General features: G+C 39.2%; 1 protein-coding gene across 4 annotated transcripts in view; it reads left to right on the top strand.

Annotated features, from left to right (window-relative positions):
* ITCH (itchy E3 ubiquitin protein ligase) overlaps nt 1-25,052 on the top strand; it is a 58,182-nt gene extending 33,130 nt beyond the window's left edge. The window contains exons 6-25 of one of the 4 annotated variants that reach the window (XM_038158655.1): nt 493-535; nt 2,617-2,786; nt 3,908-4,145; nt 5,376-5,471; nt 6,724-6,898; nt 7,759-7,825; nt 9,307-9,391; nt 10,869-10,997; nt 11,626-11,698; nt 13,081-13,152; nt 13,789-13,877; nt 14,519-14,678; nt 14,962-15,095; nt 17,263-17,403; nt 19,092-19,212; nt 20,163-20,267; nt 20,490-20,586; nt 20,952-21,024; nt 21,660-21,798; nt 22,637-25,052. In XM_038158655.1, coding sequence (XP_038014583.1) covers nt 493-535; nt 2,617-2,786; nt 3,908-4,145; nt 5,376-5,471; nt 6,724-6,898; nt 7,759-7,825; nt 9,307-9,391; nt 10,869-10,997; nt 11,626-11,698; nt 13,081-13,152; nt 13,789-13,877; nt 14,519-14,678; nt 14,962-15,095; nt 17,263-17,403; nt 19,092-19,212; nt 20,163-20,267; nt 20,490-20,586; nt 20,952-21,024; nt 21,660-21,759 — 2,168 coding nt within the window. In that variant the 3' untranslated portion in view covers nt 21,760-21,798; nt 22,637-25,052. Of the gene's footprint in view, nt 1-492; nt 536-2,616; nt 2,787-3,907; nt 4,146-5,375; nt 5,472-6,723; nt 6,899-7,758; nt 7,826-9,306; nt 9,392-10,868; nt 10,998-11,625; nt 11,699-13,080; nt 13,153-13,788; nt 13,878-14,518; nt 14,679-14,961; nt 15,096-17,262; nt 17,404-19,091; nt 19,213-20,162; nt 20,268-20,489; nt 20,587-20,951; nt 21,025-21,659 lie in introns of all 4 variants that reach the window. The other 3 variants (XM_038158654.1, XM_038158653.1, XM_038158652.1) reach the window with 3 other exon arrangements.
* The last annotated feature ends 1,607 nt before the right edge of the window (nt 25,053-26,659 follow it).

Raw genomic sequence — 26,659 nt, 5'->3', positions numbered from 1 at the left:
TTTGTACCTGCTTCAATGCCTTTATGTTAAATAATTTACTGAGAAGGGAAGGGCTTGGACTAGAGAGCCCCAGGAAAAAAGCCCCCAGCCAACCAGAGAGGAGATTTCAGTGAAGTTTTTGCCCTTTCTGCTCTGCCTGCCATCACTGAGAGAATATGAAAAGCCAGCTCCACTTAAAAGAATGAACACTGCTTTATACTGCTAGAAAGACAGTGTGTGTGTGTTTGGGAATATTCACACAGTCAAATGATGTCCTGTTACATCTTCGTAAGATGGAAGTATTACAGGGGCAGTGGTTAAAAAAATTGTATTCACACACACGAATAGAGACATGCAAAATATGTACAGCTTTGAAACCCAGTAGATAAGCAGCACATAGTGTCTCACCTCCACACTTGAAAGAAGTGTGAGCATTAAAGGTTGCTGCTTTCCTTGGAAATTATTCAGAGTGTTGCTTATGCTTCTGTTGTCTTTTTCTTCCTCATATTTAAGGTCCTACACAGAGTGAAAGCTCCAGAGTAAGGAGTGATACACGGTAAGACTTTTTTCCTCTCTCTCTCTCTTTTTTTTTTTTTTTGTTTGTTTGTTTGTTTTAAATTCTGTCTTTTAGTATTCGCAGTTTTGAAAGAGAGGGATTGTGTGTTTTGTAAAGAAGACAATGAAAAATTTATGAATGTGCCCCGTAGCAGTATCTGTTAAGATCTGAGCATGCCCTTAACAAAAATACTGAACTGTTGCTCAGCTCCATTGTCTGACCGCAGTTTTGCCTCCATACCTGACTGATCTTTTTGTGTTTTCCCTTTGTGTTCCTCATCCTTCTCCCAGTGATTACCCAAAGTAAAATACATATTTTAACCCCCCCCCCCCCCCCCCAAAAAAAAAAATGGCACTTGTTGTTTTTACACTGGTTTGTTTTATAGTATGGAGGTATCAGAATTATATTTAGCTTTGTTAAGAAGATCCCAAAATCTGTCTGGCACTTAGTGTGCTAAGTCTGATACCGGATTATGAATCTTGCTGCCTGGTAGGCTAAGAGTGTGCGCAGCCATGTTACTTTAATGAGTTCCATGTTAATCATGTTGCTTTAATTAGTTCCCAGTACTACGAGTATTTTAAGGATGTGTACAAGGCACAGCACTCTGAATAACATCTGGAGTAACCAAGCTAAATTTCACTTTTTTTCAGTAGTTAGTGTTCTTGGCTATGTTGTCTGAAGCGTTCCCTTGAAAGTTTGGGGGTTTCTGTTTTCTTTTTGTGTTTGAATGAATTTTTAGATGCCTGGATGTTCAGAATACCTGAATATTATAGAATGATAACAATAATGATTATAATGATTCAGTTTCAGTATCAACCAAGGGGTGTCTGGTGGTCATTGTGAGGATCATGGAAATGATCAGGAAAGTGACTTTCTACAAGGGCATAACATGAAAGAACAAAGGGGAATGGCTGAAAAACTGGGGCTAAACCTCCTACAGATTTGAGGTCACTAATGATTTGGACCCATTTATTTTGCAGTTGGTGTAGTATGAATTACGTGCACCACTCCTGGTATAGAGCAAAAGTGTGTTTGACCATGATACTGAGGTTAAATCAACATGAATTTACTTGGTCCTTTCTGACTTGAGATTTACTTAGCCTTACCTGCTGGGTTTTAGTTTGTGTACATTTGAAGGAATATAATTCTCAAGGTACTGGGTTGAAACTGTAACCTCTTCCTTCATTTGCGATGGCTTACGTGCTTGACCTGTAAATCCACTAGAATTTTAGTTTACAACCTTTTTGTTTTGCCCAGCATATTCTGAAAATAAAATGCTTTTGTCTAAAGGTGTAGGTACATCTAACTCTGCTTAAGGAGCTACAAATGTATCAGAATAATTCTCTGCTAGGTGTAAGTGAACAGCGCAGCATGGGTCAGTACTGCTGTGTAGTTTCTTAATTATTGTAAGGTTGAGCAGTTTATATTCATAGCTGCTGGTCAAAACATTAATGCTAAATTCTCCAGCCTGTTCCAGAATTGTGTTAAGAGGAAAAAATATGTATGCATAAGTAAGATTTCTAAAAATGTGCAGCATTTTGTGTGTTCTGAGCATATGCCAGCCCGGTGGAGTAAAGGCATACAGGCTCTTCTCAGGTGTTAGCTTCTCATCTCATTAGGGACTCATGGGCAGAAATAGCTGAGCAGCAAAATCCAGAGCCTGGACCTAAGGGCAAGTGTATCAAATTGGGAATTGAAAGAGGAGATTTTGATGACAGATGTTATATACATCTATTTCACCACCTTTCCATCAACTGAGGTTTCAGGTACCTCAGGAGATGAACTCTGAGTGTGTTTATACAGATGTATAGATACTTGGAATTATTGTGAGTGTTACAAATCTCACCTAGTTGTAGCAAGTGCATTCTAGTGTCTTTCACCTGTCTGTTCAACTCCCCTGAAAGTGTCCCAGGCCAGGCTGGATGGGGATTGGAGCAACCTGGTCTAGTGGAAGGGGGCTGGAACGAGATTATCTTTAAGGCCTGTCCTAACCCAGAGTTCTTCTATGATTCTGTGATTTGCAAAGTTTCATGTCACCTGTGCACTACTAGAACAGTTCTCTGTGTCTTTTCCTGCAAAAGGACTAACTCAAATGGCCTTGAAAACTGTGAGGATACTGCTTCCAGTGAAAACAAGACTGTTAATGGCAGTGACTCTCCGTTACTCACAAATGGAAACTGCAAACCTGCCAGACCTCCCCGGCCTGCCAGGCCCCCGCCCCCCACTCCCCGCAGACCCCCGTCAGTCGCCGGTACGTCCATCGGGCTGGGCACTCCTTGAGTGAACATAACTGTTTCTGCTCCTGATGTTTAACTGCACTTTGGATGGTAAATTCTTTGGCAGGTCACTTCTGAAGGAGTATTTTTTAGCTTGCATTTGGTACAAGTTGTTTAGTCATTGTTCCTGTTACTGGAAATTTCTTGTTTCCACGTCTGCTCAGGGGTGGTGGCAGTCAGTGATGGTGCTACAGAGAGTGGAGCTGGGACCAGGAGAACACAAGTGAGTGCTGCTGCTGCACTAAGGCATCCACTGAGGGTGACATGAAATCCACTTAAGGCTCGCAGAACTGCCTCAAGTTGATAATACTGTGTTCTGAGATACAAGTTATTGGTTTCTACAATTGCAGTTACATTCTGTGGAGCTGCAGCACTTAAAACATTCATTATTCTTCTCTGCTGAAATGGATAGTTTTTTTTTTTTAATCTAGTTTTTTAAAAACTACCTGAAGGCCACTAATTCTGAAAAGTTACTTGATGTTTTTGGGGTAATTCCTTTATCCCCATATGATGCAGTGTTTCTGTAGTCTCATTATTACAATTGATAAATGCTGGATCTGGATGGGCCCTGCAATACAGTAATTACTTTAAAAGATTAATCCAGTGCAGTTAGTTAATGAGACTTGACCTGTGTTCAGCTTCTAACCCCACCCACCAATTGGCATTAAGATAAAACTGAAAACATTTAAATAACGTCTGTGTTCCCCTCCCATTGTGATTGTTACTTTCCATACAATATCAAATCTCCTCCTGAAAATTTTATGCTTATCATCACTTAAATTATTATTCCAAATAATAAATGGAAAATAATTAATTCATTAGTACAAAGAAGTAGTTTTTTATCATCATTTAACGTTTACAGAATGCAGACAAGGTAAATATTTATCAGAAATACCAAAATGCTGTCAATGGCAGTTCTTGGATTAAAGCAGTTTTACAGTAAGACAGAATTGCTGTTCAGTTTTTGTTTGAGCTACAAAACATGGTTGTAGAAACAGCAGTTCTGGCAGGTTTGCTTTTGTAATGTGTAACTTCTACAATAGATGGTGATAAATGTCAGTTAAAGGCTTTTTCTCTTCTCTCTCTGATGTCATAGCAAGTGCAAATGGTCCTTCATCCACATCCACAGAAAGCGATGGGGCCAGTGCAGGATCACTGGCAGGTACAGCCTCAAATACACCTTCAGAGCAGAGCCCTGAGGGGGCCACAGCCGCCAGCACAGCTCCTGCCACTCCTGCACTCCCCACTCCTCCAGTGTCGAGACAAGTCCAGCCAGTAAATCCTTCACCTCAGGCTCTTACTACTACAGTCAGCCAAGGGCCTCTTCCACCTGGGTATGGGTTTAATGACTTCTTTCTCCCCATGTGTGCTGACTTTTATGGTTTTACTTTATTTTACTTACAGTAGGTGTAAGAAACCATAGATAACATCTGCCTTTTGCTGCCTGACAAAAATGCCCCAATATGAATTTGTAGGGTTTATAACTGTTTTGAATGGTTGGTATTCAGGCATTCAAGGAAAGAAGTACTTCTAATACTTGCCATACGTTCCCACGTCAGTGAAACATAGATTTAAAATAGTGTGACAGCTTGTTGTCTTCAAATTAAAATAAAGTCAGGCAGGAAAATATTGGTACAGATAAGTAGAAGAAAAGCTGCTATTGGAGTTCTGAAGGTTTGGATTTCATACTGCAGCTCCTGAGAGTGGTGTGGACATGCTGCTGTACTTTGGGTACACATGGCATTTGTCAGATGGTTCACCTCTTGCCTCAAAGCTCTCAACTTTAAAAAAACAGCAAAAACATTTCTGGACTCTCTGAGTTAGGGAAATCAAAATCTTCTCAATATGAATGGTGAAATTGGTGAATTTACCTGCCTTGATTTGCAGGCAGTGGAAGCAAAAGGTAGGAGTGGTCTGAATTACCTCACAGGATAATGGAAATCAAGAAGTGGTCTTGAAAACAGCAGTTGTTACTTTATCATTTTGATTTCAACAGAAATGGCAAATAGCTTTTTTTTTTTTTTTTTTTTTTTTTTTTTTTTAATCCCTGTGATGTTACATCTGATGCAAATACAGGGGTAAGTCATTATCCCAAATACTGCATGTGCAGAAAATGTCACCAGTGCCATTATGGTGATCTCTGCGTATACTTGTTCACTGAAAAATGTGCATATATTGGAATAATTGGAATAACGCTACTCTAAAAGGGGATTATGATCTGTAGTTGGTTCTGCTTAACAGGTTATTGATACACTTGATATTGAATACAAAATTTTGCTAAAATTTTACACCTAGGCATGAATTTGAACTTCTGTTTCCCAGCAGGGTAGTCATGTACAATGTTTTTTTTCATTTTAGTTGGCATAGAATCACTGTTAATATGAATGGTACTACTGTGTGCTGCACACTGTTCTGGTGCATTTCATGAGCCAAGGGTTAGTTTTAAACATTTTGTTTCAAAATAAGCATTTTATGAAAACAGATGTTTCTCATCTTTATGCTGTAGATACATGGTTGGAGTAGTTTGATCTGGAGGAAGATTAAACTTTTTGATCTATTTTCAGTTGGGAGCAAAGAGTAGACCAGCATGGTCGAGTGTACTACGTGGATCATGTTGAAAAAAGAACAACATGGGATCGGCCAGAGCCTCTTCCTCCAAGGTGAGCCAGGATCAGCCATACAGTCATCTTGGATGTCTGAGTTTTCCAGGAATTAATTGCCTAACAGTTTGCTAAAGGTGGAACAAATATTTGAAAAGAGACATGTGAACTCAGTTGCTCCAGGTTGTCTCCAAGGAATGCATATGGAAAAGACTTGAATGTCAAAAAGAGCCAAATCTGAATTTCCTGTCAAAGATGAGGCAAGTGCATCTTTACTGACCCAGAAACAGATTTCAGTCAAAGACAGTAGACACTCTCAAGAGTAAAAGAGAACATAAACCACAGAAAAGTATTTTGGCACTAAGGTAACTATCAGCTTGAGTAGGAATGCTCTTGGTTACCTCTTATCCTGAGGTTACTGTTTGCAGGCCTTTGATCTTGTCTCAGGGCTCCCAGCTGCCAATTTATTATGCACATAGAAACCAACTTTCGTTATTAAACTTCTCCAGCTCTTGGCATCAGAACAGCCAATGATGTTAGCTCACAGTTGCTGTTTCTTATTTTTTAACAATACAAGAAAAGCACAAGAGTTGTTCTGTTGCACTTTTTCATCCTCAGATGGTTCACACATTATAAAGAATTACAAAGTAAAAACATGGGATGGTAAAGAGAACTTGTTATTAAAGAACAAAAACTGGCAGTCTCATAAATGGAGTCCACCTGTCATGTTTCAAGTTATTTTGAACTTTTTGAGCAGATGAGCTTGTATATTGATTAAGCTTTCTTAGAATAGGAATGTTTTCTTTCAAGTTTTGTAAGTAATACTGATCTCATATGAACTGAAAATTAGAAAAAAAACCCCAAAGAAAATCAAAACAAAACGCCAAACCTCATGTCCAAACCTTTCTTTTCTGCCACATCAGAGTGTGAGGAAGTCTTGCGTTGAATAGCTCAAAATGTCAGTGGCTTTGCTGTGTTTTAGGAGAAACCAGCAGGCTTGTGTTACAGGCTGGGTGAGATAACTGCAGGGATGCCAGCACAGTATGGACAGTGGTCTAGACAGCTCTTGACAACTATTTCAAAAAAAACCTGAAAATACAATAAATTGAATGGGTCTGACTTTGTATAGTATGCAACAAATAAAAGTGATTCTCATTTAAAAAGTCTAGCTCTTGCATAATTTTAGCAGAGGGTACAAGGAGAAAAAAGCTGCTGATGAGCCCATGCTTTCTGCTCCCTTCCACCACATTGGCCTCCAAGTGCCTCTGAGCCTTAAACTGGCAGCTGTTGACAAATGTCTTTTTCCCCAAAGCTGGGAGCGCCGAGTTGACAACATGGGCAGGATTTATTACGTTGACCACTTCACCAGAACGACGACGTGGCAGAGGCCGACGCTGGAGTCTGTCCGCAATTACGAGCAGTGGCAGCTCCAGCGCAGCCAGCTCCAGGGAGCCATGCAGCAGTTCAACCAGAGGTTCATATATGGGGTAAGGAATACCTGGGTGACTGAGAGTTAGGGTGGTTTTGGGGTTTGGACATGACTGTGGTGACCTTTCCCCATAAAGGCAGCAGACTCTGTTATGGTTTATGATAATGTATCTCTGTGTGTAGCATGGCTGGGAGGGCTCAGTGTAATGTTAGTTCATCTCTATCCAGTCAGCACATGGGGTTTAGTTGTCACCTCAATACAGGGCTTCTTGGATAAAATTTATGTACAATATTGATAAAGCCTTTGGCTCAAAACAAACTACAGCTTAGTAATAAGCTGGTTTATTTGTATAGTATCTTGTGTTACCCTGGCCAAACACACAGGAGGTAAGCAATGCATTTCTGCTCTGGGTAAAATAAATTATGCGCAATGAATGTTAGGAGAGCAGGGAAATTGAAAATAATCCTTCCAGCATTTTTACTCCTCTGTTTGTCTCTGATGAGTAGCAGACATTAGATCACTCCAACTCAGGCTACTCATGCTCATCAAGAATGATGGAAATTCTGATTTGCTGTATGTGTGAGAATAAAACGGAGCCTGTAAGTGGTGGTAGGGAGAACAGTACTGAGTGCAGGAATGAAGCTTCTGATTGCTTTAGGTGCTACTGTACTAATTTCCTCCTGCCTAGGCAGAGGTACTAAACAAAGAATAATTATTTCTTGGCACTGTAGTTAATTAAGCATGCCAGGGTCAGTAAAATGGGCCTTCTCTGTGGAGGAAAAGAAAGAGTTGGCATCTTTGCTTATGTGTAACATTAACAAAAATGCATTTACTTCAATAATTCAGGATGGCTATGGTAGAACATCTGGAAAGCAAATGACTAGTCATTAATGCCTCATTTGTTCATGTGACTTGCAGAACCAGGATTTTTCATCCGCACAGAACAAAGAGTTTGATCCTCTTGGCCCTCTGCCACATGGATGGGGTAAGACTAACTTTGAATGTGTTTTGTAATGCAACGTAATTAAACATTAAAGCATACTTCTGCCAAATTATTTGTCAGCTGTTCTAAGCTAGTTTTTGAAAATTAAAATCTACGTTTAAAATATTTTAAAATCAAATGTGCTATTAAAACAGAATCCTGACTAGTCTATGCCATTTCAAAGTGGTTTAGAAACTATAAAGTGTTCTGGTTTACTCCACTGGTAACTAGTGTAATAGCTGCTTTAACACTGTCATCCTTTTGAGACTTTTTCATTCCCCACCATCACCATCCTTTTCCTGCTAAATCAGGTTCCAAATCCTCTCTAAATAAAACTGCTAAGTTCTCTCTCCAAGACAACTCCTGAAGAGTTTTGTTGGTTTGAAAATGTTTTTTATAGTGATAACTGTTTCTCAATTTGGCCCTTTCCCTGGAATAATTTTTTTCTTTTACTTTACAGGGATGAGAATTTACAATTAATACAAATTTTGGCAGGGTGTAATAAAAATAGAAGTGTGAAACTGCTTTCTGGTGTGACTATCAAGCAGATAGAAAAATTCAAGTTTTATGATACATAGGCAAAGCTCTCAGAATTCTCTTGTGGAATTTGGAGCAAGTAATTACTTGGCAGAATTGGACCTGAGTTTTTGGTTTCATCTGCTTTTCAAACAGAACTATTTGGATTTTTAGTCCTGGTATTGCTGCAACTTCATGCCGTGAAGTTGTCGTTCCCCACTCTTGTGCTTAGGTACATTACATATAACATTTCACAGAAAGGTCTTTAGGCTGGCAGTGTCCAGGAAATGGCAAACTGAGTCTCCACATCATGTGGAATTCTGCTGTCAGGCTCATAGGCAAATGCCTACTTACAGACTTCTCTTGGAAACTGAAGCTTTTGAGCTGTGGTAGGCAGATTTTTGATTTTTGTAATTTGTTTCTCTTGCAACACTAAATAAAAATGGTATGAAGAGCTGCAGAATGGTACAGAGGAGCAAGTCAGGGCATTTCTCATAGGCAGTGTATGCCCATGGTTCATCTGAGAGAAAATATAAATGGGTTTTCTTGGAAACTGCATTGACTGTGTTTTATTCCGTGCTGTAAATTGAACTTGAAGCCCCCTTGTATGTTCCTGATACTTCTGTGTATATTTGTTCCCTCCTCTGTGTTTGCTTGTCAGGCACATCACAATATTTGACACAGCTGAAGTTTCCTGTGGACAAAACAGCTCACGGTTTTCCCTGTTTCAAATTAATTTCTCCTACAATTGAAAAATAAATCACATAGTAAGGAGTAATGTCAATGAAAGTGAAAATATGTTGGATACCTCAGAGGAGGTACAGAGAAACCTGAGAGCAGGAGAGGCTGGGTCTGGTGATTTATATTGTATATTTTATAATTTATAGTGATTTATATTGTATATTTGATGTAGTCTCAGCAATATATTAAAGAGGGAATTGAATATTTCTCCTTTTACCTCTTTTCAGAAAAGAGAACTGACAGCAATGGCAGAGTGTATTTTGTCAATCACAACACACGAATCACTCAGTGGGAAGACCCCAGGAGTCAGGGGTAAGAAATCAGTTGAAGGTGCATGTATGATGAAAATGTAAATTAAATTAAAATGTAGCCAAGTAAGTGAGAGTAGAGTTAGCCAGGAATTGCTGCCCGCAGGTGAGACATGGATTGTGCTATGCAATCAGAGAGCTTGATAAAAAGTTGAGATATTGGCCAAAATGGAAACCGTCGCAATATTACTGTGTCATCCTGCAATTACCAGGAAAGCCTTGGTCAACAATAAGCAATAAACTCATTCCCCAGTAGAAAAGCTTCTGCTTTTCGTATGTAATCAATTACATTTGTCTAAACATTTGTGTCATTGGAGGAAGAAGAGATTTCCTTTGTATGATGATGGGATGGTGCAGTCTTGAGTAAGACTTTGGTTGTTTCCCACACAGTCATAGAATCACAGAATGGTTTGGGTTGAAAGGGACTTTAAAGCCCATCTCGTTCCAGCCTCCTGCCATGGGCAGGGACACCTTCCACTAGCCCAGTGTGCTCCAAGCCCCATCCAGCCTGGCCTTGGACACATCCGGGAATGGGAGACAGAAAGGAGACACCCAAAAAACTGTAGCACCTTTCCTCACACCTCTTTAAAAAAGGAGTAATAAAGAAGACAAACAACTTGAGGCACTACTAGAAACACTAGAGTTCTCTTTATTTTGGGGTCTGTCACTGCAAAGCCTTTGAGGTAAGGAATGGAGACAGGATGTTGAGAGTGAAGTGTTCAGTCCCAGCTGCTGTTTGAGCTGAAAATGTCTGTTTGGTGAAGCAACTTCACCTGTCCTCCATGAAGGAGGAGAAGGGGGACAGCCAAGGCTGTGTGAGAGGGGTCACAGCTGTAGCCACTCACCTCTGCAGCAGCCAGCTGTGGAGAGCAGTTACTCTTGGAGCAGCCCAGCAACAGAATGTTTGGGCTGCACAGTCAGGACGTGGTATTTATGGAGGGAAGCCACTGGGGAGCACTTCACAGTGATACTACTCAGGTATTTCAGATATATTGAGATCTACTTTTGTGTATAGCAAAACTGAGTTGGAAATTGGCAAAAAATTCTACATGATCAGTATTTGCATTTTCTTTTATTTTTGTCATTCTGAAACATTTTTGGCTGCTGTGATTATGCATGAGGTTCCAAAAGCTGCTTATTAAAATTATATATATTTTTGAATAAAAACCTCATAGTTAAAAGATAAAATTCCATTGTTTGTGAAGGAAACAATAAACCTTGCTTACACTTTTCCCTTATGGTTTTTTCTTGCCTTTAAGGTATTGCAAGCAAATGAGCTAATGTTTACTTCACAGGTCCCTTTGGTCTAATTGAGAGCTGACTGCAAACTGGGGGAGGGGGAAGCTAAAATAAATCCAAACAGAAACTTTCTCAATCTGTAGACTTCCTAGATTTTCCAAGATGCTTACTGTCTCAGGTATTACTCAATTGACATAATGGATTCAGTTGATCAGTTACCATGTACTTTCTTGTGTCCATAGTCAGTTAAATGAGAAGCCCTTGCCAGAGGGGTGGGAAATGCGATTTACTGTGGATGGAATTCCCTATTTTGTGGATCACAATAGAAGAACCACTACATACATAGATCCCCGCACGGGCAAGTCTGCTCTGTAAGTGTTCTTAACATTTTACTAAGGTTTCAAAAGTCAGGTTTAGCCCACATAATTTTTAATTTTTTTTTTTCCTCTTACTGCATTATTAAGCAGGAAGGTTTACATGGAGCAGTGCTTCTTAATTACCTGGGATTTTTCATTCACTGAAAGTCCCTGAAGAAGGCAGAGTTCTGAACACTGCAGAATCCTTCTTGCCATGTAGCATATGAGATTTGAGAGTAATGGAGGAGCTGCATCTGTCTTGTTGATGACCAAATCCCTTCCTTCTCTCTTTAAAAGAGACCCAACCCTTTATTTTTCTGATTTTTTTTTTTTTAGGAACCAGAATGAAATTGAAACCAGAATTTACCTCCCAAGCTAATTGAAAGTCATCCCTTCTTTATTGTTAGAATGTTTTTTACAGTTAATGTTCAGGTAGTGTTTTAAATGTACTATTAAGCATTCCACAGTTTACAAAGGAAGATTTTTGTTTTTAGTTTATAAACAAGAAATTACACCCCAAAATCAAAAAATGTCACTAGATAACCAGCTAAACCATACAGCTGTATAGCGAATACGTTTGCAGGCTTTTACTTCAGTTACAAAAACGCTTGTGAATTAATTCTTTTCCTCCTTTTGGTTGCAGAGACAATGGACCCCAGATAGCTTATGTGCGTGATTTCAAGGCCAAGGTCCATTATTTCAGATTCTGGTGTCAGGTATGGATTCATTTTTTGGCAATATTTGCTTGCATTTTTTGTTTTGCTTACATGCTTTCAATGCCTTCTTCAGTGCCTTCCAGTAAAGGGAATAGAACTACTCTAAGGTTAAAGATGAGTTAAATTAGGAGGGAGTAAATGCAGGAAATGTATAATGTCATGTATGCTTTAATGTGATGTAACTTTTGGCTTTGTTTTAGAATAAAGGAACACATCAATTTTTCTACTTTTTTTTAAGTGGTAGGTTTCTGAATAGCATAGTCTTGCTGCTGTTAATACCAGAATATATGGAGGCACAATTTTTTTAGAGTTAATACAAGATTTACTTTCTATATGAATACCCACTTCTCGCAGAAAATGCAGAGCATTTGCGACACACCAGACATGTCTAAGCGCTGAGGGGTATGCAGTGGTGCACATAGGGTGCTCTAACATAGTATCAAATTCCAGTGTGTCAGTCTTGGTCCTCTAAGCTCCTTATATCAAGAGATGAAGTAACTTGATGTTTAGGGAAAAGTCTTTGCTTTAAATGTTCCAGTTTTCAGGAGTCACTGAATTATCCTTTGAAAATAATGGAGAGACTAGCTTTGTTTTTCACTTGGAATTTTGTGCAGTATAGCCTGAATATTCTAATTTTTTTATTAAATTCATAGAATCACAGAATGGTTTGAGTTGTAAAGGACCTTAAAGATCATCTCATTCCAACCCCCTGTCATGGGCAGGGGCACCTTCCACTAGCCCAGGCTGCTCCAAGCCCTGTCCAGCCTGGCCTTGGACACTTCCAGGGATCCAGGGCAGCCACAGCTTTTCTGGGCACCCTGTGCCAGGGCCTGCCCACCCTGACAGGTGCTGGGAATTCCTTCCCAATATCCCTCAAACCTTGCCTCTGGCAGTGGGAAGCCGTTCCCTGTGTCCTGTCCAAGCCTTTGTCAATAGTCTCTCTGTCTTTCTTGTTGGTCCCTTCCAGGTACTGGAAGGCCACAATTAGGTCACCCTGAAGTTTCTCCAGGCTGAAAAATCCCAATTCTTTCAGCCTTTCGTTATAGGAGAGGTTCTTCACGTGTCTTATCAATTCTGGGGTTGAAAGCCTTCCTCAGCTGGGACATGTTATTGATCTTCATGTTTTCCAGTATCTTGTAGGAGTACAATATTTAACCTGTTCTGAGCAGCATCTGGAGGTGTGTTCATGTCACTGTAGATAGCAGTATTGGAATCAATTTGTTCTTGGATTAAATTACAATTCAGATACCTTGATTGCTGGGTTTGTTTTATATCGATTGATGAAATTCAGCTGTATCTTTTATACACCAAATAGCTGTCCAAACTGAGTAGTGGAAACTTTAAGTGATTGTATCCTTCACATCTAAAAAATTTCCTTTCAGCAACTGGCAATGCCACAGCACATAAAGATCACAGTGAGCAGGAAAACGTTATTTGAGGACTCATTTCAGCAGGTATTGTGTTAAAACATGGGAGTAATGAGCATGAAAAGTAGTGTTATTAAATTTATTCTCACATGTAATTTTTGAACCTTTGATATCTTTCTAATGTTACTTTAAGTCAGATTAACAAAAAAAATGTTAATTTAACAGTTAAGCTGTATTCACACTTAGAAGGTCATGGTAAAATATGTCGTTCTGGCACTGATTTATCTGACAAAGGTGATTTTTTTTTTCTTCAGAATGATTTAAAATCTGAGTTGATTTTGAGGAGACTGCTGAGGCAGAGCAGCACCCCATTCTCAGGATGTTTTTGTGTTGTGCTTATGTTTGTGCATTTTTTCTCACAATGTGTTGTACTATCATGGTCTACATACAAAAAATATATTTAGTTGATCTTAGTCTGATTGTCTTGAAATGAGTAATTTAAAAAAAAAATTATTGATTCTATTTGCATTATTAGGAGTGAAATTCTTATTAATCTCTGTACACCTATGGTTAAAATGTTAAGGTTTTGTTAAGGTTTATGACCCTGATTGAAATTTTTCCAAATTATTAAATGCTCTAGTGCTTGTTAGAAAACAGTAATAATTCTAACCAGTGCTTATAGCTGTTTTCTTAAAAATTATTGATTGTTTTTCTTTCACTAAGATAATGAGCTTCAGCCCTCAGGATCTCCGGAGACGTTTATGGGTTATTTTCCCTGGTGAAGAAGGTTTAGATTATGGAGGTGTGGCAAGGTAAACTACACTGAAATGGCAGATAATAACTTGTTCTGCTAGTGGTGATGTGAAGGCTTCCCCAAAGTACTTAACTGCAGTGCTTTCACAATAGGAGTGAAGTTTATTCCTTAGCTTGGAACCTCTGAGGAAGGCAGTTCTGCAAGATGTTTGCATGCCTTAAAACTGTGTGAAATGATTTTCAGTTTGCATTAGGAGTTACTTTAATCACCTCCACAATTAAAGAGATGCAGTTTACTGAACTAAAGTGACCCTTTGACCCAGCTGTTAATGTCAAAGTAGAGTTTATTGAAAAAGTGAACAGAAATCTACATTTAAATCCAAAGTCTTAACTGGAATGTAACTGAGAGGTGCATATGTTAATTGGCATTCCCTAGCCCTGGATGTTTAGATCAGTGGTAGACTTGTAATGTGCTCATTTAGATAAAAGTGGGCTTTATCCAAGCCACTGACAGTTGTGTATCATTGCAACTTTGCATTTTAATTTGTAAATTTGCTGTAGTTTCTCTTTGGTGTCAGCATGGGCCATCTGTTCTCTGGGGAAGGAGGCCCAACAAGGCCCTGAGTCAACATGAGTTAGCTACAGTAATTTCCGCTATGATTTATTTTGAAATGTGTTTTTATTGTTTGTATGATTTCAGGGAGTGGTTCTTTCTATTGTCACACGAAGTCTTGAACCCCATGTATTGCCTGTTTGAATATGCAGGGAAAGATAACTACTGCTTACAGATAAACCCAGCCTCTTACATCAACCCAGACCACCTGAAATACTTCAGATTCATTGGGAGGTTCATTGCCATGGTAAGTCCTAAAACAGGAAGCAGGTCTGTCCTGTAATTTTCCTATGAGTAAACACTGTGCCATCAGATGGGTAATGAAAAAAATCCATTTTTGAGCTGACAATATCAGGTGTTTAGGCTATAACTCCTGTTGTTATAAGCTACTTCAGCATATTGGCAGCGATGGTACTCAGGCTGGTTTAATTCTTTGGCTGTCATATTTCACGGGCACAGAGAACAGAATGTTGTCATATTAAGTACTAAAGCATGATTTGCATTATTTTGTCTGTTTTTGTGTTCCTCAGGCTTTGTTCCATGGGAAGTTCATTGACACTGGTTTCTCTCTGCCATTCTATAAACGTATCCTAAACAAGGCAGTAGGACTCAAGGATTTAGAATCTGTTGACCCAGAGTTTTACAACTCTCTCATCTGGGTAAAGTGAGTTTGACTTCATTTTGTTCTTGAAATAGCAATACAATCTTTTTGGTTTTCACTTCTGCCAGGAAGTAGGTGTAAATCTATTACTAACAACCCCACAGAAGAACATAATCTAACATTGCAGAGCAGTATAGAAGTTTTACTGTGACTTTAGATACACAAAGAATTATTTGTTCATGCAGAGCCTTTCAGGTTCATGGAATATTCCATGCAGCATCCTGTGTTGTGTTTTTATTGGCTGTTATTAATTCCTGTTAGACATATAGATGTGGCAGTGTTGAAGGTGGTTACAAATAAAATGGCTTGAGTAAATTGGACTGAGACGTCTCAGATAACTGATTAAAAGAAATCAGCAAAAACCCATTTAATGTTTCTCTAGTACTGATTTAGTTAGAAAACAAAATGTTAAGTACTACAAGAACATGAAGTTAACAAATGTAGTTTATTATTTACTACCACACAATTCTTCTGTCAGTCACACTTGCAATTTGACTTCAAGGTTGGTATTGAATATTTAATGCTTTAAAGAAGTTCTATCTGTCGTGGTATTTTTGCCCCAAGCTTAATGATTTCAGACCATTCCTACCTGCAGCTTTCCATGTCTGCATGGTCAGGCACCTCTCTATCCATGCTCTTGTGGAGTCCTCCTCTTCCACTCTTTTGTAAATTCCTCTCCAGGGACTAGCAAGTAAAAAGGAGGTGGAGTTTCTAGACCACAGTTATTTTGGAATTATGTATTACAGATATTTTAAGAAATAATTTTACAAACCCCTTTGATCTAGAGCATTGTAATTTTGTACTGATTTTGTCATAGGAGGATGCCAGATGTTTTAACCTGTGGTTGATGTGCACCATTTCTTTCGGTAACACAGATTTTTTTTCTTTCAGTTAAAAATGTTAACAAATATATTAGAAGAAAAAGAAAGACAAACTGAGTAATTTTTTTTTCTCCAGCTATAATAAAAACATTTTGCAGAAAAATTAGTCTTTCTTGTGACTAGAGACAAAACATTTCACTTACGAATCACGCGAAGAATAGTTTTAAACATGGTTTGAAAACTTCACAGAAGGTGTGAGAATAGATTGGGTTTTGAAATGCAAAACTAAATATAAAAGCTAAGATTTTCATCTGTAGTGGTGATTCTTGGAAGATTCGTATTAAATACTGAGGAGCAGAGAAAGCAGCATGAGGTGTTTAGAATTGAGATTGGAATTTTGTTTGGTTTTCAGAGTACTATGTTCTGCACTCCATGGATGTGCTGCTAATGTGCCTTCATTTTAATTCAAAGCAATTTCTATAGTGATAGAAATCTAGGCTGGAGTGCAGAAAAGGCTTTGCTCCTTTGAAAAATCACATAAGGATATGAAAATTGGAGAAAAGGCTTCAGACCTCCAAGGGCTGCAGAGTCCTCTCAGTCTAGACCCAAACTTCAGTGTAGCTGGGCCTGCTTTTCTGCAGTGCTGCTGAAGGTACCCCTGAGGAAAGGACTGCACATTTACAGGGGAGAAGAGCCATGTCCATCAGCACAGACATATTTTGTTCCTCACAAAAAAGCAAATTTTATAACTTTGCAGGAAGCATTCTTTGGCACTTGTATCGGGGTTGTTTTTCTTGTTCCCACAAGTTTGAGGATTTCACAGATGGACTGATTTTGGAAGGTGACTTTTAGAGGTCATCTGCCAAACCTCGCTGCCCAAACTGAGCTAGAGCATGAGAGCATGTAGCTTTCATTTTGAAAGGGATGGATGATGAAATAAAATCAGCCTTTCATCTGGAGCCCAAAGTTTCATGCAGTACTGTATATTTTGGAAGGACAAAGTTCAGAAGTGCAGTTGCATCATGGGGCTCAATAAACCACAGCCATGTTTTCAAGACTGGCATTGCTGTGTTATGGGTCAGGATAGATACCTGGATTTTGCACTTGATTTTGGAGGAAAACCATCATCAAAACCTCTGTATATATAGGCAGTTCTTCACTTTCCAAAAGCACAAATCAACATATAAACTCCAGGACTTCTGGCAAGGCCGTAATTACTGTGTAAGGAACATTTCCTTATCTTGACTATTTAACTTCAAACCTTCCACCTTAAGGTCCCTCATACTCATCTCCTCTGCTGAGTGCAAGTTCTTGAGAGTTATTTAAAATTGTAATTTTTTTCCTTTCAGAGAGAATGATATTGAAGAATGTGGCTTGGAAATGTTTTTTTCTGTTGATAAAGAAATACTAGGTGAAATCAAAAGCCATGATTTGAAGCCAAATGGTAGCAACATTCTGGTCACAGAAGAAAATAAAGAAGACTACATCAGGTAAGAATAAGTGAAGACTTTAAAATACTCTGTCATTTTTTCTTTGAGTTCTAGCAACAAAAGACTGTGTTATCTAAAGCATTGCTGATGCTGGCAACAAGTGGCAAGTGTTTGGATCTCATATTTGAAATTAATATTGATAGAAATAAGTTTCTAAAATCCACTTTTCCTAAAGATCATGGTTAGAAGAAAGTCCACTTTATTCCTAGAGTTATCTCAGTTTAGCAGAATACCATGACAAGAATTGTGACTGTCATATATTTAATGAAATGTTACATCTGTTTATTACTGTAATTATATTGCTTTATAGCCTGCTGATGTGCTAGCCAGGCATTTCTAGTTCATGTGGAGTTTTGAGGGGTTGTTTTTTTTGGTTTTTTGGGGTTTTTTTTGAGAACATTTTTGGATGTTTTTGTGAAGATTCTTGTTTTTCAAAGATACTTGGAATTGCTATTAGTTTTATCTGAACTGGTCTTGTAACAGTGTTTTGAATGATGGCATAGGTTGTATTGTCATAAAGTAAGGATCATATTTGCAGCACCAAAATGTTTTAAAGCAATAGATTAAGAGTGAAGGAGCCTAAGAGTGATTAAGGAATAAACACGTGATCAGTGACCTGCTTTGTCCTGAAATATCCCCTCCTTCCTCAGTGTGCAGCCGTACAGCAGCTCTGTTTTAAGGTGTGAACTTCAACATAAAAGCTTGGAGGATGTGCTTGCAAAAAAAGTTATCACACATTGCAGGCACAAACTAAACTGAGTCGCAGAGAATTTTCCTCTTTGTTACAATGTGTTCTGTGAAGGCTTTTTCCATGGGCAGGGGGAGGGAGTTGGGAGTGGGCTCTGTTTTCATCGCACGAGAAATCTGCAGACATTTCAGTGATTCACAGAAGAGGTGGTGTTTGCACCAGAAACATACTAGCATTTGGCAGGAGGGAGGATCTGCAGAAAATCATTCTTTTCTAGTTCCTAGGAACCCAGGGAGAGCTCAGATGACAGTTTCATTCAGATTCTTTTGCCTTACTCCAAGTCCTGCTTAAGTCCCCCAAGTTTCTAGGACTGAAATGAGAAATAGCCAACTCTCCTTTAGACTCCAGTGCTCCTGACAGGTTAGGCTTGAATTCAGCATAATATCTGCTTCTCCCTGGGTTCAGGTTCTCCGGGTCTCCTGCCTGCTTTTCACCCTTTTATTAATGGAGAGTGGAGTTTCTGCCACAGAGCAAAGTTTCATGATTAACAGAAACAAATATGGAACTTTCCAAATGGACATAGTCACTGCTTGGTAAGCTGGCAGTCCTGCTGCTCTTCACCAGTACAACTTGACTTGTTTTTTACCTTGTCATGGATAACAACTGAGATTTCTGGGGAGAATATCAAACAAAATCTTCAAACACCTCAGGACTGCTGTGCTCTCTTTAATGTAATCAGTGAAGAAATGCTGCCTCCTCTTTGAGTCCAAAATACTTCTGTAGCAGAATGGTTGAACAGTTAGGGTAATTTAGCGAAAAAATGCAATCATTTGCAAAGAGTAAAGGCTGCTGATAAAATTACATGGTGCTCTATCCCCAGAACTTTCCAGACTTTCCATGTTTTTTTAACTTAGCTTACAGTTCATCTCAAAATAGGTAAAGATGTGGACTTGGGTTAGCATGAGCCATTTAAATGATCTTGGTGTGTCTTCTTTTCCAGGCTAGTAGCAGAATGGAGACTGTCCCGAGGTGTTGAGGAGCAGACACAGGCTTTCTTTGAAGGCTTCAATGAAATACTGCCACAACAGTATTTGCAGTATTTTGATGCAAAGGAACTGGAGGTAAAGGATTGCTTGGCTATTGCTGGATCCAGGTCATTACACATAAAATAAACTCCAGTCAGTACATCTGAAGAACAGAACTCACTGAGGCTGATAACTGTTTAATAGGGAATATGGGGGAAACTTCATGGAATAGTATTAGATTAATGTTTTCCTTAACTTTACTCTTTGCAGCCAATTTATTTGCTTCTAAATGCCAAGATTATGTCAGCAGAAATTTCTTACTTTGTTTCTGTGATTCTTTGATTTGCCTGTGTTCAAAGAATGACTAACTTGACAGAATGAGAGATAAAGCCAGATATGCAATGGATGGTTGCATATAGATTGGGCTAAGTTCCTTGTTTGGGTTTGAGCTCTCAAAATGACACTTTCTGAATCATCTGTTCAGTTTGAAAGTAAAACCATCAAAACAAAACATCCCATCCCTAGTGCAGAATTGTATGGCTGGGCAAAGATAAACTGGCTTGAATGTCTACATAGAATCCCAGAATGGCTTGGGTTGGGATCTTAAATAGTCTTGTTCCTGCCCCCTTCCGTATGCAGAGACACCTTCCAGTAGTCCAGGTTGCTCCAAGTCCTGTCCAGCCTTGCCTTGGACACTGCCAGGGATCCAGGGCAGCCCCAGCTGCTCTGGGCACCCTGTGCCAGGGCCTGCCCTCCTTCACAGGGGAGAATTTATTCTTAAAATTGCAAACAATTACTCCATTTTTCAGAATAGAGATGCTCTCTAATTACACTTCATGAACCACTGGTTCAAATCTTTGAACCACCTCATCATCAGGCTTTGTTTATAGAAATTTTGGATGAAGTTTAAAATTAAAACCAAGTGCACTATTTTTGCAGGTGCTGCTAAGTGGGGGTCCAGTTGTTCTCTTTTGCTGTGTGCAAAGTCATAGAAGGAAAGTGGAAATTTGTACTCCTCTGCTTATTTCCCTTTTTCTGCCCCAAAGGTGCTTCTCTGTGGAATGCAAGAAATTGACCTGAATGACTGGCAGAGACACACCATCTACAGGCACTACACCAGGACCAGCAGGCAGATTGTGTGGTTCTGGCAGGTTTGCAGATTTTGCTTTGTTCTCAGACCAGCAGAAGTTACTGAGCACAGCTCATTGAACAATGATCAGAACACTGAGCACACCTGTAGAGTGCAGATAGAAACTGTTACTGCTAACCTAGCTGTTCCCAACAGCCACATTACTGTTCATCTGTGCATGGTGATGTAAAAATCTGAAGATTGAATCTATCCCTAAATGCTTATTTCAATTACTGTTTTTCAGTTTGTGAAAGAAATAGATAATGAGAAGAGGATGAGACTCTTGCAGTTTGTGACTGGAACTTGCAGATTGCCAGTGGGAGGATTTGCTGACCTCATGGGTATGTATTAATAACCCTTCTAATGCAGGAGATACTTCTAAAAAGAACCTTAACTATATATTTATGGCATTTTTAATGAGTTTTATATTAAATTCTGTTTTGTAAGCCATGCATATACTTGAGCTATGATGGGAAAAGATGGAAGGAATGTTTACACTTATTTATTGTGCTTTAAAATCACTTCAGATTGATGCATTTCTCCACATGCATACTTTGATCCAGGCAGAGCTGTAGAGTGAGACAAATGCCCTTTCTCTGTGCAAATAATGGTAGTCCTGTCTTTAGTTAAGCCTTGCATGCTTCAGGTGTATTACAGTGATAGAAAGGTAGCTGGACTATGCCTTGTCTATTGGAATTTGTTACAGGGAGCAATGGACCCCAAAAATTCTGTATTGAAAAAGTTGGAAAGGAAAACTGGCTACCCAGAAGTCATACCTGGTGAGTACATAGCAAATCAGAATATTGCTATTGCTCTGGTTTTGGTGACCACAGTCTGCTGTGACATTTTAGTAAATGGGTAATATGCTGAAATGGTTGAGACTCTGTGAAAGCAAACACAAATTACACCAATGAACTATGTTGTTGAATGACAGCTGAACTTCTGGAAAGCTCTTGTGGCATGGAATATATTCCATTGGGAATTCCATGGATTTGTGTAATTAAAGTCATTACTAGTAGTGTCTAACAAGGTTGGGACTATATTTTGTTATCACTGCACTCCTTAGTAAAATATCTACATTCACACACTCCAGAGAAAAGGTCCCTTCTCTTTTCTTTGGGTAGGTGAAACCATACAAATTGAAAGTTTCGTATCTGAATGATGACTCTAATTAACTACCTAGAGGTTTGTTTTCCTCCAACTAGGAAAAGTTAATGAAAACTGTCACTGTATGAGCACTTGAATACTAACCTCTGCCCTCAGAAATACATAACATTTATATGAGTAGTCAGCTTTTCTCGGGGCATAAATCCCAGTATCCATCTCCACAGCAAAAATTCTAATCACCCCTATTCATAATAGATTTTTGTTCCTATTGAATTCTTCCTCAGGACATAATTTTTTTATTTTGCAGTTTCAATCGCTTAGACCTTCCACCATATAAAAATTACGAGCAGTTGAAGGAAAAGCTGTTATTTGCAATTGAAGAAACAGAAGGATTTGGGCAAGAGTAGCTGAAATTTGCACCTTGAAGAATGTGAACCCAACACGATGTATGTGCTTCACTTCTTCTGCTTGTTGCACACTTCATTGTAAAGTAGATATGACTTGGATTTATTTAACAGTACTAATGTGTAAATAAATGGATGTTATCCTGAGGTTATCCACCTTAACTCTGGATTTCTACTGAGCACTTTCAGAAATCAAATGCGCAATCCGATATGGCTACAAGCGACTAATGACCGAAGTAGAGGTTTAATACAGCTTTGGGCTCTGCTTTGTTTTACCATTCATTAATTAGAATGTGTCCTTAATGACTGACAGATTTTTAACAATAGTTTTGTCTTTCCTTTTTAGTAGCATTTTTGCTACTGATGCACTGGGAAGTTCATTGGTAGCTGCAATGCTGCAGCAGCATCCTAAGCCTCCTAACAGCAGTGTCAGAGCCAGCCTGGATCCACCTCCATGGCGTGAGCAGCTCCAATCCTTAAGCTCCTTTTTCTAACTCAAGTGTGGCCAGACTGTTTTTCCTTGCCTGGAGTCTGCTCATGTGCCAGCTGGACTGAAGCCGCTGTAAAGGTGATGTCAAACTGTGGCACAAATCCAGGGCATAGCTTCGCTTTGGTTTATCCCAGTCCTGCTCCTGTCAGCAAAAGAGACACCTGCCCAAAGTTGCTGGAACACTGCTCTGTGCCCTCTGAAGGGTACTGAGCTTTTGCTATGTAACATGTTTTAACTTTGAAATCAATATTAACACTGTGGTACTTCATTTGTTTTGCAAAAGACAAGCCCAGTTGGGATTGCACTGATTCCATTGAGGTTCCTGTTTGCAGGCTGTTTGTCAGCAGTGTTAATGGACATTACCCTCGGTGTTTTTCCTACATGTTGCAGTCAGTTTGCTCCGAAGAGTTCGTGTGACTCTCAGGAAGAAGCACAAAGCAACTGGATTCAAAAAATGATCCTACTCATCATTTCTGAGGATGAACTGATGTGTGAGACTGGTTGAGGCCAAGAGGATTAGAAAGTTCAGACATGGATTACAGGTTTTTGGGAAGCTGGAGCATCAGTAAATAGTTCTATAAAGTTTGAAACTAAAGTTTTTGAAGAGGTTTCTAAGCTAATTCACCCTAAGCTGCTTACAGCTAGTAACTTTTGTAACAAGTTCCTGTTGAATTAACATCTGTTATTTCCTTTTAGAATCTGTTAATTTTTTTCTGGTTTACAGTAACATTTTGCATTTTACTGCTCCTTTAGACTGAATGCACTTTTTGGATCTGGTCAGCCCTTTTCCTTTCCCCGAAGGGAGGAAGTCGGACACCAGTGAAATGAGCTGTAGTGACAGTGAGAGACGTGACACTTGAAATAACATGTAGCACATACTAAAGCAAACCTGCAGCTCAGAGCACTGGGGCAGGAGCTGCATTTAAGACTCTCTCAGATGACAGCGCTGAAACAGGACAGTGGGCAAGTGTAAAACTGAACATTCAGTCTGGAAAAGAGTATTTCTTTCCTTCTGTCTTATCCATCTAAACTGCAAGAGGGAAAAACTGATTCAGGCCTAAGAAGAACCAAGACACTACAGGTTTTAACTGACTTCACAAGTGTGTCAGGGCTCAGTGATGAATGCTTTGGGAAGGCAGGAGGGTGACACTTGTCAGGCTTAATTGAAGGAAGGCCTGAGGAGAGGTGCTGATGATACAGAAATGCCCCTCATTTAAAGTTTCATTGATGGTGAGAATTCACCTTCAAGTGTAACTGGGAGGAGAATTGCCAACTTCCACAATATTTGGATCTATGACAGTATACAGCTCATGAGAAAAAAAAAAAAAAGCCTTATATATATTTTCAGTTTATATTAATTCTTACAGTGAAATGTAGTTATCTAACATATTTACAAGAGAGATTAAATTAAACAAGATAACGCAAGGTTAAGCTATGAAAAATAGACTATGTTCTGCATATTGCTTTACGATTCGTGTAGGGAACCTAGAACTATTGTTCATGTATAAATATCACCCAAAAGGCTGTCAGCCCTATATTTTTAAAATAAAGAGTAGTTATAATTGAAATAGCCTTAGCCCTAGTTCTATAGGGTTTGGCTGTTGAATATTTTTATGGTTGAATTGTTTAGTTCAGGAAAAACATACCTGCTTGTATATATTTTTGATGTCCAGGATTCACTTATTCCATTGTTTCTTTAATTTAAATGGCATGTTTATATGTCTTTTCTGCTGTACCAGGATGGGAGAAAGGGGGCTGGATATTCCAAGCACCAGATATGATTTTAAAATATTGCAAATAAAGAATTCATTGAGGGGAAAAAATAATCAGTGAAACATCGGATTTGGCCAAATAGAAAAAGTTTAAAGCAACTTTACAGCATTACATTGACAATATTTCTGAAGGCACAAGTTCAGATTCCTTAGGCATTTGACTTGTGAATGCCAACAAATCTGTTAAATTTTTACAGCATGTTGTGTATAAGTTAAAAGGAATATACAAGCCACTGGTGCACTTTTCAGTTCTTTCTGGGGATCTGGTGAAGCAATACAGGGATGAGCCCAGAGCAGCTGCTATCCCAGATAACAGGTTTTTGTGGATTGGTTTTACAAGTGAGATTTTCAGCAGAGATTAATTAATTTGTCTCCCTCTGCTTCAACTGTTTTAGCAACCTGAGCTGCATAAATTCATAGTATGTCACAAATGTACATTCATATGCAATTGTCAGTTGATCCTAATTACCAAGTATTAAAAGAAATTTTATTTAGAATTTTCCTTCATAAGAATGACATGAGAAAATTAAATACTGAGAATTAACAAAGCCTTATTGTTACAAGTAGCTCAGGAACTGTTCATTTACTAATGACATGCACAGTAAATACATTCTTTATCTGATCTAGTGTGGAAGTTTGGGGTTTTTTTAATCCAGTTGCTTGTGTTTAAAAAAAAACCACCTTTTTATTATTTTTAGAAAAATAAAAAACTGTTTGGGGGGTTAGAGGTTTTTTTTGGGTTTTTTAAAAATTTTGTTTTATTACATGCTGCACTGGATTTGTAGTCTCAACTCTGTTATATTGGTATCTCCAGCCCCCTTTTTTGTGGTGTCTTTTAATTTTCTCCAAGAATCACTGTTTGTGTATATGTGCTCTAGTGAACTCATGTAGAAACTGGGATCAGCAGCACTGGATTGTAAAATACTGTACTGAAATTCATTGTCGATATTTCCTTGCATTGTAATTTCAAATACTCAGGTAACTGTAACAGTATCTCAGTAAGTCAAATACTTTTATAAAGCTACTTAAAGAGCTGGTGGTCTGGTCCTTGCTCCTTACGTGTGACAGAATATCCATGTGGAAATGAATTGTGCTCCTCGGGCGAGGGTCAGGCTGCATGGACTTGTCCTTCCACTTGGATTCTTCAGGAACAGTTCTTTCCCAAGACCTCATCCACCCTGGTTGACTGCATTGGATATTGAAGAGGATATTTTGGACACAATGTTATGGATTTTTAGTGCTTGTGGATGCTGCCCTGAGAAGCCAGTGAAGGCTGTGAGGCTGCTGAGGCCTGAGGGAGATGGGTTGGAGGGAGGTTCTGCATGGGCAACAGCTGTAACATCCCATTGCAGCACTGGTGCAGGGATACCAGCAATGAGGAATGACACTGCAAGTGGTTTGGATTGGCAGAGTGCCACAAAGGAGGGGAGAAAAGCTCCAGTGAGACCAATCAGCCTTGTAGTGCCCCTGATCCTCCTCAAAGGGGGAGGTGGCATTTAGATTCTTCCTGTCATGAGGACCTCTCCTAATGGCCACAAGCTTTCCCAGATAATTGAGATGGCCTTTGCAGTGAGCTTTCAGTTCCCTCAGTGCTCACAGAGATGTCCTATCAGGTTCTAGGGTCATGGAATACTGGACTTGATGATCTCAAAGGTCTCTTCCAACCAAAATTAACCTAGTTAATTTTGTGATTCTGTCTCAGGGACTTGATTCTGTCCAGCTTGGTCATCCTTCCCTGAGGGTGATATTCCCTGCTGCAGACCTTCCCGCTGGGTTCTCCCCCTGCTGATTTTCCCAGGTGTTCCCACAGGCTCAGTTAACTCAGTTTTGTCAGGGGCAGCAAATCCCAATGATGATTTTCTGTGCCAGGCAAGTACATGCAATAACAACTGCCTTTTTCTGCAGCAGGAAGGTTGGTGTGGAGTCGCTTCCTCCAAGTTTTGAATGGAACCACTTAAAAGCATCCTAGTAAGTTGTGTAAACCCAAAATTTGACACTGCTTTGAACAGCTTTATATGAGTACAGCTACAAGGGTATTTCACATACCTCTGAAGTTTATTTTTAAAAGGCAAAAATTAATCACAATGCAGTGTATGATAAATGCATATCTCAGTCGCACCATTTTTTTTCTATTTGCTTTAATGATGAGGGTGCTAAGGTCAGCACCAGCCCTGGGTGGGAGTGTTGAAGGTTTTGTTCATGGCAGGATGGGAATGGTTGTTTAAACAAACCCATGTTTGGTTGGCTGTCTGATGGCAGCTATGCGCTGCTTATTATTGCCCAAATTATCCACCACATCCTTACTATTGCCCAAATCTTACCATTGCACAGACCAGAAATTAAATCAATCCACGGCAAAATGACTTCTAGTAGCCAAGCTGTACAACTCGCTGCTGGACTGGTAAGAGATTAGAATTTAACTGAATTAAGTTGCAGAGTTGTAAACAGCCACTAGAAGAAGAAATAGCCATATCTCTTCGATCCTGAAGAAGGATTTTTTCCTGATCTCTGGCACTGCCTGATCCAATTTAGATTCTCAGCCTGTCAGCTCAGCAGTGCACAAATGACAGGGCTCATTGGAGAAATCTTGTTTTCTCTAAGGAGAATACAGACGCTGGCAGATTGGAGAGGCCAGTGAGCT

Source organism: Motacilla alba, chromosome 20 (assembly GCF_015832195.1).
Source record: "Motacilla alba alba isolate MOTALB_02 chromosome 20, Motacilla_alba_V1.0_pri, whole genome shotgun sequence".
Taxonomy (NCBI): Eukaryota; Metazoa; Chordata; class Aves; order Passeriformes; family Motacillidae; genus Motacilla; species Motacilla alba.
Note: the sequence above shows the minus strand (reverse complement) of the source record. Positions and strands in the feature narration are given on the sequence as shown.